Source organism: Hydra vulgaris, chromosome 12, assembly GCF_038396675.1.
Source record: "Hydra vulgaris chromosome 12, alternate assembly HydraT2T_AEP".
Taxonomy (NCBI): domain Eukaryota; kingdom Metazoa; phylum Cnidaria; class Hydrozoa; order Anthoathecata; family Hydridae; genus Hydra; species Hydra vulgaris.
Genome location: NC_088931.1, coordinates 31,081,581 through 31,096,336, shown reverse-complemented (window position 1 = coordinate 31,096,336; position 14,756 = coordinate 31,081,581). Strand labels below are relative to the sequence as shown.

The 14,756-nt window shown below is 27.9% G+C and overlaps 1 protein-coding gene across 1 annotated transcript in view; it reads right to left on the bottom strand.

Annotated features, from left to right (window-relative positions):
* The window catches only part of LOC100202478 (E3 ubiquitin-protein ligase UHRF1), a 39,185-nt gene extending 24,429 nt beyond the window's left edge, over positions 1-14,756 (bottom strand). Inside the window, exons 1-7 of the mRNA XM_065812902.1 lie at positions 14,618-14,756; positions 13,433-13,604; positions 12,122-12,280; positions 11,918-11,953; positions 11,096-11,211; positions 2,681-2,759; positions 1,755-1,844 (exon numbers count right to left, since the gene is read on the bottom strand). Of these exons, the coding sequence (XP_065668974.1) occupies positions 1,755-1,844; positions 2,681-2,759; positions 11,096-11,211; positions 11,918-11,953; positions 12,122-12,280; positions 13,433-13,585 (633 nt within the window). The 5' untranslated portion in view covers positions 13,586-13,604; positions 14,618-14,756. The remainder of the gene's footprint in view (positions 1-1,754; positions 1,845-2,680; positions 2,760-11,095; positions 11,212-11,917; positions 11,954-12,121; positions 12,281-13,432; positions 13,605-14,617) is intronic.

Genomic DNA, 14,756 nt, shown 5'->3' with positions numbered 1-14,756 from the left:
TTGTAATTAGATTAGTTTTATTGTAATAATTGTAAGTTAATTGATACAATGGGAAAAGTTTCTGATCTCAGCCCTGGTGAAAAAAGGTGAAATTAAAGCTTATCTCCAGTGTTCTTCAATCAAAAGTAAGGATATTGCAACAAAACTAGGCATTTCACCAGCTTCTGTCAGTAGAATTAAAGAAAGACTTGAATTTGACGATGATATTCTGAGTTCGAATAGGAAAAACTGTAAACTAATGAGGAAGACAACTCGTGATGATTGTCAACTCATATCTTTATGTAAGATGAGTCGCAAATCATCCTCTGCCGAGCTGACAAGGTAATGGCAACACTATGATGTCAACATCAGTAGTAGAACAACAAGGCTTGTGGAACAAGGATACTTGGCCTACAGACCAACTGTGAAGCTTTTTCTGAACAATGCCATAAAGAAGAAATGCATTGAATGGGCTTTGAAGTATCGTGATTGGACAGCTGAAGATTGGTCTAGGGTAAGTATTAAGTTTTTACATTTCCTGATGTACTTTATTACTCTTACTGTACTTTTTACTAATTTATCTACATGTACATGTATTAAGTATGAATATTTATTGGTTAGGGTTAAATAAAAACTGAATAGAAAAATAGTTAAGTAAATTTTTTGTTTTGTTTGTTAAGGTCTGCTTTTCGGACGAGTTGTCGATCAAAACCATGCTGGAAAGAGTGCCTTTTGTTTGTAGACATTACACTAAACATGATTTACCGGCCTGTACAGTTTCAAAAGTGAAACATGGTGACAAAGTTATGGCGTGGAGTTGCATATCCGTGTTCGGTACAGGACGGCTTCATATATGTCAAAGGTACTATGAGATAAGATCAATACAGAAACATCATCCAAGATCTACTTTATCCACAAATGAGGGAATGGTTTGGACAAGGGTGAAGAATATTTATGCAGGATGGCACTCCATGCAATACTGCAAAATCAGTGATGGCGTTTCTTCATGCTCTTCGCATAGTTATTTTGGACTGGCCGGGGAACAGTCCCGACCTCAACCCAATAGAGGGATTGTGGAACGAACTAAAGCATGAAATCATCTAATAGAACATTTGATACGAGTATGACACCATGACGAATGTCTCAAACGACTTGCTGCCGAATTTATTCAAGGTATGCCTAGACGCGTTACTCAGGTCATCAAGAACAAAGGGGGATCAACTTAATATTAAAGACTGTTTGATGATAAACACTTATCATATACTAACTAATTATCATATATGTACATGTAGTTATATACCCTACATACTTTTGTGCAAGTATTGCTGTTATTTTGTAATAAATTTACTATTCAAAACGTAATTTTGTGCAAAAATTAAAAATTTCTAATTCATTGTCCAGCACTGTATATATAAATGCAATTTTTAAACTTTCCAAATTTAAAAAAAAATGTTTCAAAAAGAAGAAAAGTAATGAAGGAACATTTTAAATATGAAAATAAGCAGAAACAAAACATTAAATAATAACATGTTGCTTAGTGAAACTGTCAAATTTTGTGTTTTAGAGTTAATTGGTCAAGAGAGAAAAAAAAAAAAAGTTGAAATGTCGAAGAAAAAAGTTTTAAGATAAAAGTATAAAATATTTTTATTTCAACAAATTACAAAACCTTAGTACTCCCACATTAAGCAAATATAACATCAGATCAGATGGCTATATAAAAATATATCACTTGTTTGAAAAACTTTAGTAAAAATAGAGTATCAAATAAAATAAACCTTTTTTGTAACAGTCACATCATACCAAAAACCTCTCTCCTTTGGAGAGTCAAAATTATAATTTGCCATTACAATCATACCTGGCTGTAGCTAAATATGAATAATAATATTAATTTTATTATTTATTTTGAAAACACACACATAAAGGTGTGCAGAAAATTAGATATTATATAAGATGAGTATATGTGTGTGCATATTATACATATGTATATATGTGCATGTGTATATTAAATTAACCAATTAGTAAATGAAACAAATGAATTTTTTTTTTTTAAATGGCATTTATTTCTGAATCAGCATTTTGACAATAGTTTTTTTCTATTCTTTCAAAATATGGAAAAATAACTTGGGCATTTGTGAAATGGCCATGACGATTTCTTAGAATAAATTAGGTTAGAAAAAGATTCTAAAGTTCTGTTTTAATAATCAAATAAGTTTAAAAAAAAAATTTCAATAAAGATGAAGAGATCTCAAGGATTCCCAATAAAGACTGATAATCTTAAAGTTCTGTAATGTTTTTATCTAATAATAAAATGTTATGAAACTAAGTTACCCAGTAAAAGTGACAGACTAAAAGTGACCCAGTAAAAGCTAAAAATTTTAAAAGCTCTAAAACTTTTATAAACATCTAGTAATAAAATGTTTTGAAATTTAACATTAATTATTCAAAAAGTATAACATAATATAATATAACAACATTAACTACACAATAACTTATTTAAAAAATTTAAAATAAAAATTTTAATGTGCTTTCACAATAAAACTTTGTCAAGTATAAAGTATAAAATGATTAAAAGTTATACAAGCTTGTGGTGAAGAAAACAACATATTTTAACAAAAATTGTTGTTTATACAAACACTCAAATTAAGTATGGTACAACTTTTTTCCATTCTAATAAATATTACAATAAAAAGCTATGACAAACCTCTTCAAAAGGAATTTTTGTCCTTGCTCTAGGACGTATGTTTTTTTCAGAAAGAGACACTAATTCGTTTTCGTCGTAACTATAAAACAAATTTAATAAAAATAAAAAATCATTTAATCTGATATTATTCATATAATTATTTTTAAGAAAAAGAATTTTTGATAATTTAAAATTTTACTTAAAACTGTATAGAATAATTAGCGATGTTATCAATTACACTATTGCAATCAATGCACAGGGTGTTTGCCAACCCAATGGCACCGCATATACCTCCGAATTCCCAATGGGTTTAAAACCCCCAAAATGCAAAGACCTTTTACCTTTTTTTTTATTTTTTTAAATAGGAGAATATTAATAAAAAATTCCTTATATTTCGTAGAACAATAACAATAAATATTCCGATAATTGCAAAATTGCTGTAAAAAAAAGTAATAGGACAACATAAATAAAAATTCCCAATATTTTGTAGAACAATAACAATGATAATAAATCCCAATATCACAAAATTTCTGTAAAAAACATATTCCTGACTAACACTCTGATGCAGTGTACACACACATACACACACACACACACACACACACACACACACACACACACACACACACACACACACACACACAAAAGATTTGGTATTGATAAAGGCTCTCATTACATGTTGGTTTTTTATAAGCATATGAAATTTTTGAAACAGGCTCGGGTATGCTTAAGCAAAAAGTTAAAAGAGGCTCAAAAATATGCTTAAGCTTAAGTATATTTCTAATAAAATATGCATATGTCAATACTTCCTAAAAGTGTGCGCATTACTAAAGGTTAATGGGTATAAGAAAAATAAAAAGTTAACTTATGCTTGTATTTGCTTTGGTTTAATGTAGCTGAGCTAATGTTGTAGTATAATATTAAAAAATAAAACATATATATTATATACAAATGTCATCAATGAAATCAAAGATATGAACTTCGCATTCCTTCTCGTCCAGACCAAAAAAGGTGTCATCTGGAAGAATTTCGTTGGCATCTTTATTTATAGCATCATCTACCTACACCGGTTGAATATCACTCTGATTTCCTATGGGTTGATCACTGCCAGGATCAATGATGGATGGCGGGGGCTCTTGGTAACTATTAATGCCCTCTGGTTTAACAAGCGAATCTTCTAAGCCATCAGAAGTCATTAAACACCCAGTCATCGTTCAACATTTTTTTGCTAGTCATACTTTAAAGTGTTTAAAGCTTTCCATGCTTCCCCTGCCCAATGTGTAATTAAAATTTGTTTTTCTTTTGCAGTGTAGGGCATTTCATTATGGAACCATCTATCAGAATGATATCTCTATCAATCCATTTTTGATGTTCAATGGCAATAAGTCTTTTCAGAGTGGCAGCATATCTTGCGTCAACTGGTTGCCAAAGGTCAGTGGCAATTGGTAGACCGTACCAGAGAAGTCTTTTAGCAGCAGCCAGAGCATCTTTAAAATCTTCCTGCATCTGTCCATTCAAATTGTCCAGCAAAAGAACAAATTTATTAAGCTTTTGTTATTTGACAAATTGAAGGAGTGTTTTATCACACCAGTGCTTACAAAGGTTTTGATCTAACCAAGCATTTTGTTGGAAGTAAATGTGAATATCTTTGTGCCATGCTAACTTTTCATCTTTTGAAATGCCTTGACCTCTAAAAATGATGGCTAGCTTTAGTTGCTCTCCTTCTGGCCGAAACATAATTTGAAGGGAACATTGCCTTTTTTTTTAATCCTGAGCCCGGTTATGAGATCCATGTATTATGTGTTGTACCTTGACCCTTAGGTACATACTTGTAAGTTTTCCTACCATGAACAACAAAAAGAAGAGGGCTTTGATCAACATTGAGCCTTTGTACCAACTTTGTCCAGGTTGGTACCATCCCCATTTTTTCTTTTTTTATGTTTCCATTTGTTTCTATGTTTCGATCTCATTTTTAACTCTTTTTTTTTTTTGTAAAAATTGAACTATAACATGTTTTATTTCCACGTTTGGATCAATGTTTAATTGTATATTTCTAGCTTTACTCTAAAGCCAGGAAAAGTTAACAATATGACCTTTCGATATGGCTTGTAAAACTTCTTTGTAAATAACTTCGTATAGTTCAAGATACTTTGTGGTACGTCTTCCCTTCAGAAACAATTTGCGATAGGATAATAAGGCATCTTTAATAATAGTTTTTTTTTTTTTAAGCCATCGCGAAATCTGACTTTGTGTCACACCAAACAACTCTGCTATAGTTTCTTGTTTTGCCTCATAACCATAGGCGTTAATTGCTTTCGCTTTAAAGGCAGCAGTATTGGTGGCGTTTCTTACCAGCTAATTTGCTAGAATCTTCACTTTTTTTCATTGCACTAACAACTTTGTTGACTATGTTAGTGAGCACATCTTTCACTGCTAGAGTGATAAGCTCTTCATTACTCTGAAGAACTTGTGATTGTGATGTTTACAACCTTGTTTGCTAACTCCGTGAATAACTTTAACATGAAAAGCTAGTCCTTGTTGGCTTTTAAATAATTTTATGCAATGTTCACATTCAACACTAGTTTCAACAGCTTCTAAAAGCAATCAGATTGCACTCATTTCCCCTCTGTGTATAACATTTTTTGTGAAACCAAACGCTGCCAAAGTAGGCTGCTTTCTCTTCATTCTCTTTGACATTATTATTACTATTTTTAATAGTATCTGAAAATAAGTTTTAGAAATAAAATAAACATTTTGAATATGGTATTGAATTAACTACACATTAAAAGCGAGAGATAAAAAAGAGAGAGAAATAAAACACTTCAGAGCGACTCTTAAACTTAATGTTTTTCTGTTCAAGTATTGAGGTTTAGGTTTTGCAATACAATGACTTCATTACTTCATAAAGTCATTGCATTGCAAAATATAAACTTTGATTTTTGTTGTTTTTGTTGGTTTAAATTTAGAAATATATATATTTAAAATTTTTAATTAAATAAAATTTGAATTTTTTAAATAGTTTATCGAGGCTCAGGAATATGCTTAATTATGCTTTTTTTTTTCCTCCAAATCTGAGCCTCCATATGCTTATAAGTGTTATGCTTATAAAAACAACAACATGTAGTTAACCAATTAACAGGTTTGTTGTTTTTTGAAATTTATAACATGATATGTAAAGGTCTATAACATAATACCTTTTTGTGAAATCTTTTAATGTGAGCAGTAATGTCACATATCCTGTTTATATTTAAATGGATAATCTAATTTGTCAATAGATAATATGATTCATTGTATGTCAATACTTAAATGGACAATCTGATTCATCATTTGCCAATACTTAATTGACCATCTGATAATTTAATAAAAATATGTTTGATATTAAATAAAACACATTTTCATTTACAATTTAACCACTACTAATCTTCATTTAATATTTGCACAACTTGATATACTTGTTTCAATATTGTATTACAGTCAACTAAAAATATAAGTATAGTTATTTCATCTTAGAAAAAAATTCTTTAAAAAAAATATCAACAAATTTAATAATAAAATGTTTTTATAATCTATGTTTCGTTTTCAAAATTATTTGATAATAAAAATTTTTTTGATATAAAACTTAAATAAGATTTTTTGATCCGAAGTAATTCACTAATTTAATAAAATGCAGTTGAAAAAAACAAACAAAAAAAACAAAAACAAAATGTGATTATATATGCACAAGCCATAAGAATAACGCAATCACAAATCACAATAGCTTAACTCTAACACAATAATGTGTCATAACAGTTAATGAATTGGTACTACCAGACTTAGAGCAGCAAAACAAAATTCTAAACTTCTGTTTTAGTATAATTTGACTCATTCGCTACTGCAAGCCTCTGACAACAGATTTTGGTCAACAAACTTTGACCACCAACCGTTGGCAGCCATATTCTAATATGTTTTACTACTGCTCTTATTTTTACATAAACATTTTTTTAACATGTTGTACTAATTTTATTTTTAAAAAATTTAGTTTTTTAAAATAAAATTAGTTCTCTGTGAAACTTTTATTAAATAAAAAAAATTAGAAATATGATTCTTATTTTTTCATTGTGTAATTATATTAAACTATCATAGTAAATAGTTTGCCATTTTTAAGATAATGATACATAAAGCCAGCTAAGGTATCATGTAAAATCAACAAAGTTTTTAAAATAATGCTACAATAGTTAAACATAGATCATAGATTTTGAAATCAAAATCAAGGTTTGAAAGTACTTTTAGCTTTGAAGATATAGAATCTTCAATTGAGGAAGAAACATATCTCATTCTATGTAAGATGAGATATTTCTTATAGGAGGGAGCAGCATTTTTTTTTAATTTTTATTTAGGCACCCCAAGAAGTCCTTGCGATCTTATCACAGAGCACCACCAATGAGCATTTAATTGGAAGTTCACACCTCCTTCCTAACTGATGTAGCAAAACTTTCCCAGAGGTGGGTTTGAACCACAGATCCTTTGTTTCTGAGGTAAGTGCGCTACCACTGTGTCATAGCTGCTCATTTCAATGAGAAATTTCTTAAAGTAGGGAGCAGCATCAGTGTAGGATTCTTTTGCAGAGGAGCAGCATCTACAGAGGGTTCCATAAAAGCTCCAAAAATCTAAAGCAAAGTTGATAAATAGATTCACGAGTGTATCTTGAAGAAGATTAAAATGATAATTTAACACATTTCATTTTTATAATTCTAAAAAGTTAATGCAAACCTCGATACCTTGTTGTGATAATAACATTGTAGTGATGCAATTCAAGATAAATTAGTTCTTGTTATCAACCTGTTTCTCTGCACAGCAGCCTTGTTCATCAAGGTTCATATTTTGGAGTTAAAGAGTTTAGAGAGAGCAAAAATTAAAAAAAAGCAGCCTCATTGATTGTAGACCCCTCAGCCTTGGGGAGGTAAAAAAAAAAGTTTTTAGCCACCTACAAAACATAGACAAACAATCTGTCTAATTTATTCGATATTTTCTTCTGGGCTCCAATCAATAAATATAATTCTTACTCGTATATTAGACTGGTTCATTTTGAAGTCATAAAAAGATCTAAAGTACCAAAGTTTCATCTGCTGCGCAGACCCCTGTTTTATTAGTAGAACTTTTTTATTTTGAACTTTGATTACTTTTAGGGGTTGCTTAGGTGTCTCGTTGATCTTATTTTAGTACTTTTTCTTCCCTTTTTTAGGCCCAATTTGAGCACAATTGAGCTAGTTCTGTATATCAAAATAATTTAATTTTTTATTTTCAAATTTAGTTCTCAGTAAATAAAAAATGCATGGTAATTTGATTAATTGAAATATTTATTGTAAATCTGTCTACAAAATTTCAAAAACATGCAACTTTTTCAAATTTTGGCATTTTGCTGTAATTTTTAACCAGAAAAATTACAGTAAAACGCAAAAATTTGAAAACACCAGATATAGCATAAAATGTTTTTCAATTTCAGTTGACAAAACTTTCTAATGATTTATTCACTTAGCAAATGGCTATTTTATGACATAGATTCAAATGAAAAAGTGAAAAATTTAAAATGCAAGTTTTGTATTGTTATAAGTTTTATAGTTTGTTGATCCAAATATGTTCATATTTGGATCAACAAACTATAGAAAATCAAATGGCCTTGATCATTGTAAGTCTCAACTGCACTTAAAAGCATACACTCTTTTCTTAAAAAATATAATAATTTTCCAAATGCATTTAAACCTTTATTGCTCTGCGAAAACAACGTAACAATCATTGATGGTTTGGAAAAAATGGGAAAAAACAACCTTGAAAAAACCCTTTAAAAATTTGTTACACGATAGCCTTATAAATGCTAAATTTTATAGTGTATTGTGTGATGGTTCAACAGACAGTTCAGTTATTGAAAATGAAGTGGTTTATGCATTATATTTTTAGCCCCAACCAGTTGGTTGGGATGCAGGTGAAATCAGGACTTCATTTTTAGATACAAAACATTTGAAACCTGGAAAAGCCCAAGGTGTTGTAAAAGTTTTAGAAGAATGCTTTCTAAATTTGCTAACACCTATTAAATGCATTGTTTTTATTTTAGATATGGTTGCACTAAATAAAGGCGATAAAAATAGAGTTAAAACCATTCTTCACAAAAAAAAGTCTGTGGCTTGTGTTTATTTGATTTTAATCTTGTAGATGAAATTATATTACATAGTTATTGTCTGTACCAATGCGCACCAAAAAAGTTTCGAAAACTTCATGAGTTATATACTGTTTTAAAAGACAGGATGGATACGCTGGATGAAAGTTGCAAGCCTAAAAAAGCATCTGGAACAGGATAGATTTCATATAAAGTTAATGCCATAAAGTTTTTCCTTGATAAATGGGGTTTATACATTACCCATCTTGAACATCTAGCTGAAGATCCATCAATTTTAGCCCCCAACAAAGCTAAAATGTAAGGGTATCTTATAAAATGTAAAAAAGGAAAAATATCACCTCTGTTGGCATTTTTTATTTATTGGCAATTTACTCAAGATTCCCTCAATTCTTTCAAAGACCTTTCAGGATGACCAAGTTGATCAAGTTCAAGTAATGACCTGTCTTACAAAAGCAAAGGAAAGATGGGAATTATTTGAGATAAAAAGTATTGAAAATTTGCTAGGAGTTAAAGATTTTCTTTCACAATTCAAAAAAACAAACAGCAAACATTATCATGGCATTGAACTTAAAGATTTTGAGCGTGAGTTTAAAATTTTCAAAACAAAAACTGTTGAGTATTTAACAATAGTCAGGGACTGCATTATATAATGTGTTGAAAACGAAGAAGAAAGTAATCTAATTTTAAAGTATGCATCCCAATTATTAAATTCCGTTAGTAATGGAATTTAATACTTGGGATTTTAATGAAAATTAAAAGAAAAAAGTTTATTCGTGTAAAAATCATTAAACTTTAAAATAAATACAAAATATTGGTGTTGCTTTTATAATCCAACATATTTCTGTTCGTTTATGTAGAAACCCATTTGCACAATAAATGGCGTTAAATAAAAATAGCTGATACCAATAAGTTTTAAACTTGTAAATCTAACCATGAAAGTATAAAATTTTTCAACTTTTTATTTTTATACTTTTTATACTTCCATGATCTAATTAACATGACCACACGTACAGGTTGTGAATAATAAATCGGAAATTAGTTTTATGGTAAAGATATTTTTTGTTAGGATTTAACGGTCATGTCCGACAAACAAAACTATTTACCAGACAAACTGTCCGGAATAAAAAAAATTGTTATTTCAAGCCATATATATATATATATATATATATATATATATATATATATATAATGTTATTTACCTCTCCAATGCTAGGCCATGAGAGAGGGCCACTACAGTCAAGGAGGCTAGAAGGGATGTGACCACTTTTTGTGGTTACAACCTTCTCTCAACTCTTTAACTCTGAAACACAAACCTTAAATAACAAGGGCGCTGCACAAAGAAACAAGTAGAATGCAGTCCTACCAGGGATGTGGTGGGGATCAAACTCAGAACTTCTCATACTTTACTTTTATTTTCTCCTATATTAATTTTAGGATTGCAATAGAACTAGATAAAAAATTTTTAATTAAAGACTAATGGTCAACAAGATAACAATCCTTGGAAAAGTTCTATGTTTCTGAAAAATAGATTTGAGGTAATATAAACTACCATTCTCTATCTTGAGAAGGCCATGCAAACGAATAAACTGAATAATCATGAAAAATCTTATCTCAAATTATCAAAAAAATATTTTATCCATATGAAAATGTTTCTGTTGACAAAATAGTCATTAAATTTATGATGGAAAAATAAACAATATAACCCAAGCAAACCAGGCAGATAATAATAAAAGATATGGTTTTTGTGACTGCTACTGGTTATGCCTATAAAATTGTTAAATACTTTAGAAGGAATATATCATATAACCAGATATAAAAGGAATGGTGAATATTTGAGCATTTATTAAAACTTCTTGAGAAGATTCCCCACATTTTTGCTGATAAATATTAACTAAAAACACTTTGATCTTCTACCTAATAAAATAATTTCATTATACCAAATAAAATTTTTCATTACACTAAATAAAAACATTTCACTATATTAGAACCTTTCAAACCAATTACAAAATCTTTTCCAGTGATATCAAGTTATAAGACTATTTCAGTTATCAACAAACAAACAAAAAAATTCTAAACAATTGCTGATAAATCTGATTTAAAAAAACTTATAAAAAATAAAATGATTTCTTAAACTTATGAATCCTGTTTAAGTAAAAATTTGAAATTCAAAAGAGCATTTTACATTTAAAAAACATTAGTAAAAAAACAAAATTAAAAAAAAAAAAAAAAAAATTAATTTAATAAAGAATAAAATTTACACATTTTAATTAAATGATAGAATTTACCCGTCGAAAGTTACATGATATAAAACTTCATTGTTTTCATCAAATGATATTTTTTCTATTTTTCCTTCAAACCAAGCACCCATAGTAACATCTTTACCATCGATTAGTTCTGAAACCTTAAAATTAATTAGGTTTGTTTAAATATCATCAAACAGGTCATTAAACTTTCTTTTTTTTTAACCAGATATATAGAGCACAACAGACTGCAGAGAAATATAGCACAACGCACTGAAGAGATATACAGAAACATGCACTGCAGAAATATACAGATGATATTTATTATACATTTAAGCAAATGATTCTTTTAAAAATTATCTAAATTTACTGCAAAAAATAAAGTCTTTACTTCTCTAAACTTGATTTACATTTAATAATGTAAATAAATTAATAACTTTGAACTGAACTTCTTTATAAATTAATTCAAAATACTTTATTTTGGTAAAGTTTCCGATCAAATATAAAACAAAATAAATTTATGGAAATATTTCTTATTGAAAATAATTTATGGAAATCTTAATGTAACACCCTTAATAAAAATTTATTTTTCCCATAATTGGGAAAAACCTGATCTTAACAAACAAGTATCTATTTAAATACTTTTCTGGTCTCACCCTATTTCTAGTTTACATAATTTAATTGTTTGTTTTTGTCTATATTTTTACACCTTGATACCTTCATATAAATAATGCTTAAAACAAATATTCTTCATTAACTGTAGAATAAATTTTTGTATTTTTACTTAGTTAAAAATAATTATGGCTTCAATTGAAACATGTTAATTAATGTTGTTATTTTTATAAAAACTAAAATTAATCAACATACCTTCCATCTTAAATTTGAAGTGTTAAAAGTAGACTTCTAAAAAGTATATCATTGTATAAAATATCTTGGAAAATAAATTCACGAACCAAATTGCTGTAAAATCTGAATTGATTCTATATTAATTTAATGACAAGAATTACTGTTATATATTAAATTATTTCACTTTATTTCAAATTCAAAATATGATAATATGTTTAAACATACCTTTTCTTCAAGTTTCACGGAGTCATTATTTATGCATAAATTTTCTTCAAGTTTTGTGAAACCAGAGGGAGTTTCATCGGGAATGTCAATTCGAATCATCACTTGTATAAGAGAATTTAAGCCAATGTTGTAATCAAATAAAGTATGACCATCTTCTAACTAAAAAAAATAATGATTCTTCTTTAGATAAAAATTTCACCATTTTCACATAAACAAATGTAAAAACTATAAAACTACAACGAATCTAATTTATGCCTGCTAAAGTGGCCTAGGCAGGATTTTTTGATGTTTCAAATATGACACTTTCAGGCATTGTGCAAATTTTAAAATAAAGTATGTTTGTACTAATGTCAAAATGAGAATGCTGACTTATGTCAAATGAGAATGTTAACTTATGTCAAATGTTTTGCCAAAAATGGCAGTGATTAGAGCTCAAGAACACAAATATTTTTAAAGTTGAATCATCCAATCCCTATTGTGAGGGTAATAAGTTAATAAAACATACTCCCTATTTGAACTCAATGTAAACAATTATTGAAAATAAATTATTTTGTTAATTTTTTTATATAAAATATATATTAATTTATGTAATAAAATATACATAAAATATATTAACAAAATATATTAATAAAATATATATAAAATATATTTTTTAGTAAAAAATAAAAAAAATTAACAACATAATTTAATTTCAATAATTCAAAACAAAGAATTATTGAAAATAAATGAACGGAGGAAATGAACAGAAAGTAAATGAACTTTTTAGCATATTATGTTAAATTTAAATTTATCAAGAGGTTTTAAATTTCATTTTATAATGGTTTACATCTTTATTATTAATATCTTTTAACATTCAAAAATTACGATCATGTAAAACTTCCACCCTTCTTAAAATTAGGCTGCTGTAAATTTCACATGGTCATAACTATTGAACACAAAAAGAATATTGAATTAAATTTAAAACTGTAGATGAATTTATTTTTAGTATAATATGCTGAAAAAAATATTTTATTAACTCATTACCCTAAAATTTGGGGTAAGGGAGCAAAATTTTTTGGGCTTTTTAATCCCAGGCTTAATTGTCTCATTGTTTAACACAATTGCAATTATTTACATCAAACTTGATTGGTTTTCTTACTTAATGCTTAAAAAAGTATACTACATACATAAATTAACAATAATTTTAATGACATTTTTTGCAACTAATAACTATATATTATAAATCACAACAGTTCTTTTTAAAGTTATTTTTGAATTTTAAATAAAATTAAAGCAAATAGTATTGAAAACTTTTAAGTGTAAAATTTTCACCTGCTTTCCTGCAAAAAAAAGTCTTTGCTTTGAAGGTGGCACTTCAAGTTGATCTTTCATTTTTAAACGAAGATCTTCTATTTTTGTAAGTTTACTCAAACCATCTAATTGGAAGCTTTTTTTACCGTCCATTGTTCGAACTTGTATCCACATTTTGAAGGCAAAAAATGAACTAAAATATAAAAAAAATTAAAAATTATATAAAATGTTTAACTTTTTATAAAAAATCAATAAATTAGCTTAACAAACTTGATTATATAAAATCCATAGAACCCTGGTAAGTTGGAATTGAATTCAATTTTTAGACACTTGCAAGATCCCAGTATCTAAATAACTAGTTAGTTTTAAAATATATTATTCGATTTTTAGTGGTCCTCAACTACGGTTAGATTTTCAAAAGTGGTCTCTGCAAATCTTTATAAACCTAAAGTGGTTTAATAGACATTAAACAGACATTTTAAAATTAATGAAAAATATAACTTAATGAAAAATATAAATTAGAACCTTTCAATTGCGAGTAATTTTTTTTTTGTTATTGAAATTTTATTTTTATGTATGCTTGTATGTATGCTTATAAATGGATACCTTATTATATAAGAACTTTGGAATTATTATCAGCATTGCTATTTTTTTTTTTTTTTCAATCAGCATTGACAACTTTTAAATGCACAATATATTAATTTAAAAAAAAAGTTTATGCTTTGAAACACGAACTTGCTATAAACCCCAATGTTAATCTTACAAAAGTTTAAGTTAATGACAATATAAAACTAGCCAGAGTGAAAGACAAAGTATAAAAACGCTACAATTAGGCAACTATTGCTTAATTTTATTTAAGATTATTTAGGAAATAATCTTAAATTGAATAGAAAAATTTTATATTATTAATAACACTGTTAACAACAACTTTTTTTCATACTATAACAGTGTTATATACTTAAAAAAGATCTATTCAATTTAAAAAACATGTTTACTATAAGGTGCGTACTAAAATTAACCTTTTATAGTAAAATTTTATAATTTTTACCCCGTATGTTGTACTATTAGGGGAGCTTTTTCATTATCTATGGCATAGACCTATACATAGTCTATAAATGAACAAGAAATTTGTATAAAAAAAAATTAAATGAAAAATTAAATAAGAAAACGATCATAACAATAACTTATTAGGAGTTTCATCATCACCTTATTATACAGGATCCTATCTAATAAAACCAGCTTACAGACAGTCTAATATCCCATGGAGCGCTTATGAGTTGCGAAAAAAGTTATTCTTTTTTTATAAAACCTCGCGCGAATTTTAAAAATTCGCGCGGGGTTCAAT